This window comes from Penaeus chinensis, chromosome 41 (assembly GCF_019202785.1).
Source record: "Penaeus chinensis breed Huanghai No. 1 chromosome 41, ASM1920278v2, whole genome shotgun sequence".
Classification (NCBI taxonomy): domain Eukaryota; kingdom Metazoa; phylum Arthropoda; class Malacostraca; order Decapoda; family Penaeidae; genus Penaeus; species Penaeus chinensis.
Window position 1 is genome coordinate 2,018,600 of NC_061859.1, and position 5,000 is coordinate 2,023,599.

At 32.5% G+C, this 5,000-nt stretch overlaps 1 protein-coding gene across 15 annotated transcripts in view; it reads right to left on the reverse strand.

The window, feature by feature from the left end:
* LOC125047671 (phospholipase D alpha 1-like) overlaps positions 1 to 5,000 on the reverse strand; it is a 24,625-nt gene that overhangs the window by 8,391 nt on the left and 11,234 nt on the right. For 5 of the 15 annotated variants that reach the window (XM_047646015.1, XM_047646013.1, XM_047646011.1 and 2 more), the window contains exon 2: positions 1,893 to 2,463. The exons of the other annotated variants lie outside the window; for them this stretch is intronic. In XM_047646015.1, the coding sequence (XP_047501971.1) occupies positions 1,893 to 2,043 (151 nt within the window). In that variant the 5' untranslated portion in view covers positions 2,044 to 2,463. The remainder of the gene's footprint in view (positions 1 to 1,892; positions 2,464 to 5,000) is intronic. 15 annotated transcript variants of the gene reach the window in all.

Sequence of the window (5,000 nt, forward strand, 5' to 3'; positions counted from 1 at the left end):
AAAACTGCGTGAGACTAAACACACAAACACACGCAGTCTTTATACACCTATCTTTCTAAGGTACCTTTTTCTACTTCTTTCTATAAATAAATTAAGATATCTTTATTTTTTTTCATTCATCTTAAAAGCTCCGCCGAACTCAATACAAATATGTACTTACACGAATGCGGCACGCCTGTGGGGGAAAATAATTGCGGGAAATCTATTAATTAATTTTGAAGTTATTTCCCGTTAATCGCTAAAAAAGATGGTTAATATTTCTTGAATTTCCTCAATATTCTTATGCGTTGTGAAAGCATTAGTGAGCACAAATATAATGGCTGTTGGGTTACTGGTATTGTTAAAATATATGTAAGTTCTGATTGCACTGTTTTGCAAATGATTCTCATCCTTCAGGCCTATATATACAATATACCATATACCATGTGTGTGCGTATATGTACATACATATATATATATATAGATATTCATATATATATTTGTATATTCATATACATATGTATATATATTCATATATATATATTCATAAATATATATATATATATATGTATACATAATATATTTATTATATTCATATATGTATATTTATATATTCATATATATATATATACTTATACATATATATGTATATTTTTATATGTATAAATATATACATACATACATATACATATATATACATACATATATATATATATATATATATACTTAATATATGTGTATAAACATACATATATATATATTATAAAATATATATAACACATATATATAATATATAATATATAATATATAATATATAATATATATAATATAATATATATATATATATATATATATATATATATATATATATATACTCAATATATGTGTGTATAAACATACATATATATTATAATATATATATATAATATATATATATATATATATATATATATATATATAACATATATGTGCGTGAGTGTGTATTTATTAAAAGTAAGAGTACTGACAACAATAACAATAATAAATATACACAGACAAAGAGATACACAAGAACAATGGCAATATACATCTTGCCTCTCAGAAGATTACACACAAAAACTGAGGCCTCTTTCATGTATTCCCCCCTCTTCCCCCCCCCCAGCGAAATTAAATTGTATAAACAATGATAATAAGAATGACATTGACAATAATAATAAGAAGAAATTGGAAATATTAGTAAACAGGACATTTTAAAGATACTGAAGACGAAGACGAGCCATTAACCATTTACATCTTAATCAAAACGCAATTATGTTAATATCATCTTCTTAGAATGTATCCCACTTCCGTGTAATTTTCATATTATTCAACACTAAATATCATAAATGGCAAATATTAGTAATGGACAGGAGACGCTAGACAGAGATAAATTTGCATTAGAAATAGCAATAGCGGTTTGTTATGACTACATATATAGTTAACATTCCTTAGCTAAAGAATGCACTTACCCAATGCCATCACCCTTAGAATAATAAAAATAATAGTAATAATAGTAATAATAGTAATAATAGTAATAATAGTAATAATAGTGATAATGATAATAATAATGATAATGATGATAATAAAAATAAAAATAATAATAATAATAATAATAATAATAATAATAATAATAATGATAATAATAATGATAATAATAATAATAATAATAATAATAATAATAATAATAATAATAATAACAATAATAATAATAATTACAATAAAGTTATATTATCAATAACGATATAAATGTTAATAATAATAATACTAATAATAACCGTAATAACAACCATAACCAATAATAAATAAACAAACAAAAATATAAAAATAAAGATATACAAGTAATAAATAGGAATCAAAGAGCATAACACTGGTGTCGACAATCCTCCATCACTTACAGCACAAATAATAGCGCCAGTCGTGTCTGCTCCCACCATACTGTTCCTCTGGGTTACCGATGGCGTACTCTCCCTGACGCCCACCGCACGCCCCTGCAGCACCTTTGCCCATTTCGATGCCCATGTATTGCAGCATACACAATAAGCACATTCTCTTCTTAACAAATTCTTCTGATTTTGTTTTCTTTTCTTTTCTTTCTTCTGTTCCGTGACGCAGTACTTGGTGGGTGAATTCAAGGGGTTCGGTTGTTTACACTTGTGCGTGGTTTTATTTATTTATTTATTTTTTGTTTTAACTGTTAGCACCTGGTATGGGTGTGCGTTTTGTTTCCGCAACTTTCCTGGGCGTAGATTTCGATTACCTTTTCGTCGTGGGCGCCATGATTCTTTGGATTCTCGCACGCCCACTGCCACACGAGACTTGGCTGTACTTCACTATAACGTCACGGAAAGTAACATTTCTCGTTACGTCATACTCTGTATCACACGGCAATACAGGTTCTGTTCCGGTCTGTTTTCACACTGGGACTCATGTAGGCCTATCTCATCGATCTGTGCTCAGTGACCCCCTCTGAATTCATCGAAAACAAATCAGTAAATTAGAAAATTAAATAAAACTCCTTTCCACTGTAAACCGAACACATATCGTTTTACCACAATTTCACAAAAGAAAGGAAAGATATGGTGGTACAGTTCACACACACACACACAGAGTACTTTCTAATCCTTTCGTGTTAGAGTGAGAGAGAAGGGTGTGGCTAATACCTCGCTTCCTCGTTATATATTAAGTAAGGTCTTCCTCACGCACAAATAGCGTTGGGTTATAACCACGCTGACTTTGGCTGGCTATTACTTTGTTGGTGGTTGTGGGAGAGCTAGTGATGGTGGTGGGAGAGCTAGTGGGGGGGAGATGGTGGTGACTGATGATTGATGATAATGGTGACGATAATAATATTGGTGATCAGATAGCGATGCCTAAAACAGAATTAATACCATCAAAATCACAACATCTACGACTGGAGTGATTATAATGGTTAACACACTTCCATCAAAACATTCCACTAGGTTACTCCTTAACCCTTTCACGATGCAAGTGTTACACGATCCTTCCTTGGAGACAGACAGGTGCTTCTTACACACAGTTGTCAGCTGTCGTCACAACCAAGTTACTCTACGGTTGAGGGGAAGTCGGAAATGGACAATTCCGGTTCTTTCATTACCATAACTTTCTTTTTTCCCTTCTTGTTCGTCAGATTTCGTATTCTTCTCTATCGGTTTCCCTGAGTTTCTCTTTTCGTATCGTTCACTTAAGAATCATAAAATTGAATTCTTGTATGCAGCTCGTTTACCTTCTATCTTACGTTTTTATGCCTTTTTTCTCTCTCTTTTTCTTTTACTAGCTTTCTCTTTTCTCTTCATTCATAAAAGGTCAGATTCAGATCTCATCCTTAGGCTGTGATGAATACAGGTAGGCCTATATCATTTATGCAGATCAAGGATTGCCAGACAAGAAATAAATGGAGTTTCCTCGTTTTTTTTTTGTTTTTTTTTTAATTCTTCTCTTACCTATTTTTTCTCCTCTTTCTACTTCTACTTCTTTCCCTTCTCCTACTTCTACCTCTCCTACTATTACTATTGCCCCGTCTTCTTTTCATCCTCTTCCAAATACTATTACTTCTCTCCCTCTTCTTCATTCACATTCTCATTCCCTCCATCACTTTTCGTGTCTTTGCATTTTCTCTTCAAGTGTGTTTCCTTTAACATCATTAAATTGTCGTTTATATCACCATGGTGACAGAAAGCTCTGCTGATCTTTCATACAAATATATAAACGCACACACACACACATACATATATATATATATGTATATAAACTATAATGTTTGGAAATTCAGTCTTCCCTTCCGCCTGTCACCCGTTTTACCCAAATCCCGCGACAGAAACGTGGATCTGAAGGCCAAACGTGCAATTGTGGCTGTACACAACGACCACGTTTGATTGCCCTTTGAGTGACTTCCTCAGTCCATGAATCCATGTCCATTACAGCTCGACTTGTTCACCAGTTGCTATTTTTGCTTATTCAATTCCCCTTTCTGTTACTCCTATATCGGCTGTCAAAATCTATTTGGATTTATTTACTTATCTAAAGCCTATTTCATTTTTTTTTTTTTTTTTATCATTTTAAAAAATAGTTTTTTTCGACATTATTTTCTTTTTTCACATTTCCCCTCTTTCTTATTTCCAGCATACTTTTTTCCATTTCCTTAATCTCACTTGTCTATTTAACCGTTACTTACTCTTTACAAAAATCCATATTATTTACGTCTCCACATTTCCGTATCTTCAACCACTGATTTCATTTCCTTCTCGCTTGCTTCCTTGCCTCACTTCCCTTTATTATCAAGGTAATTTAAATCCCTGAAGGCTTTCCTGTATGCTTGTATAATGGAAAGTGTATAATGAACAACTTCAACGTGTCCATGGCCAGGAGAGAACAGTTATCCATTGCAAACTAGTTTTTGGCCACAACTGACGTATACTTTAATCTACTTCTACCACATGAATTTAATCTTTAAAAAAAAACTTTGGCAATATACTACCAGCTGGTCACTCTTAGTCACGCAGCTGATGCATTGTATAAGCGTGAAGTCACACTTCATTGCTTCTTATTATTCAATATCCTTGTGTCTACGCTTGCAGTTTCTTACTTTCTATCTTTTCTCTCTTTTTATCTGCATTTTCATTACTTACTACTTACTTTTATTCTTTTAAATTAATCCATTCTTCCCTCTTCATGTATTCCATTATCTTAATTCAAATTATCTTTTATTTCTTATCCTTCAACTCACTTTTCCTCACGTATTAATCTTTTACTTGACCTATCAAATTATCCTCTCTTTCCCCTTCCACATTTATCAAATCTTCCCTTTCTTACCATCTTACTTCCTCATTCTTGAGACCTTTCTGTCACTCAAGGAGGGGGAAAAAATGTTGCCAGATTGCCTCTCCTCCAGCGGGGTCTCTGGCAAAGGCGATATTATTACAACCCATTTTGCAATCGTCACTATTTGCCTTTGTTGCCATGTTCGTGCTGGCGTGCGTCGGGTA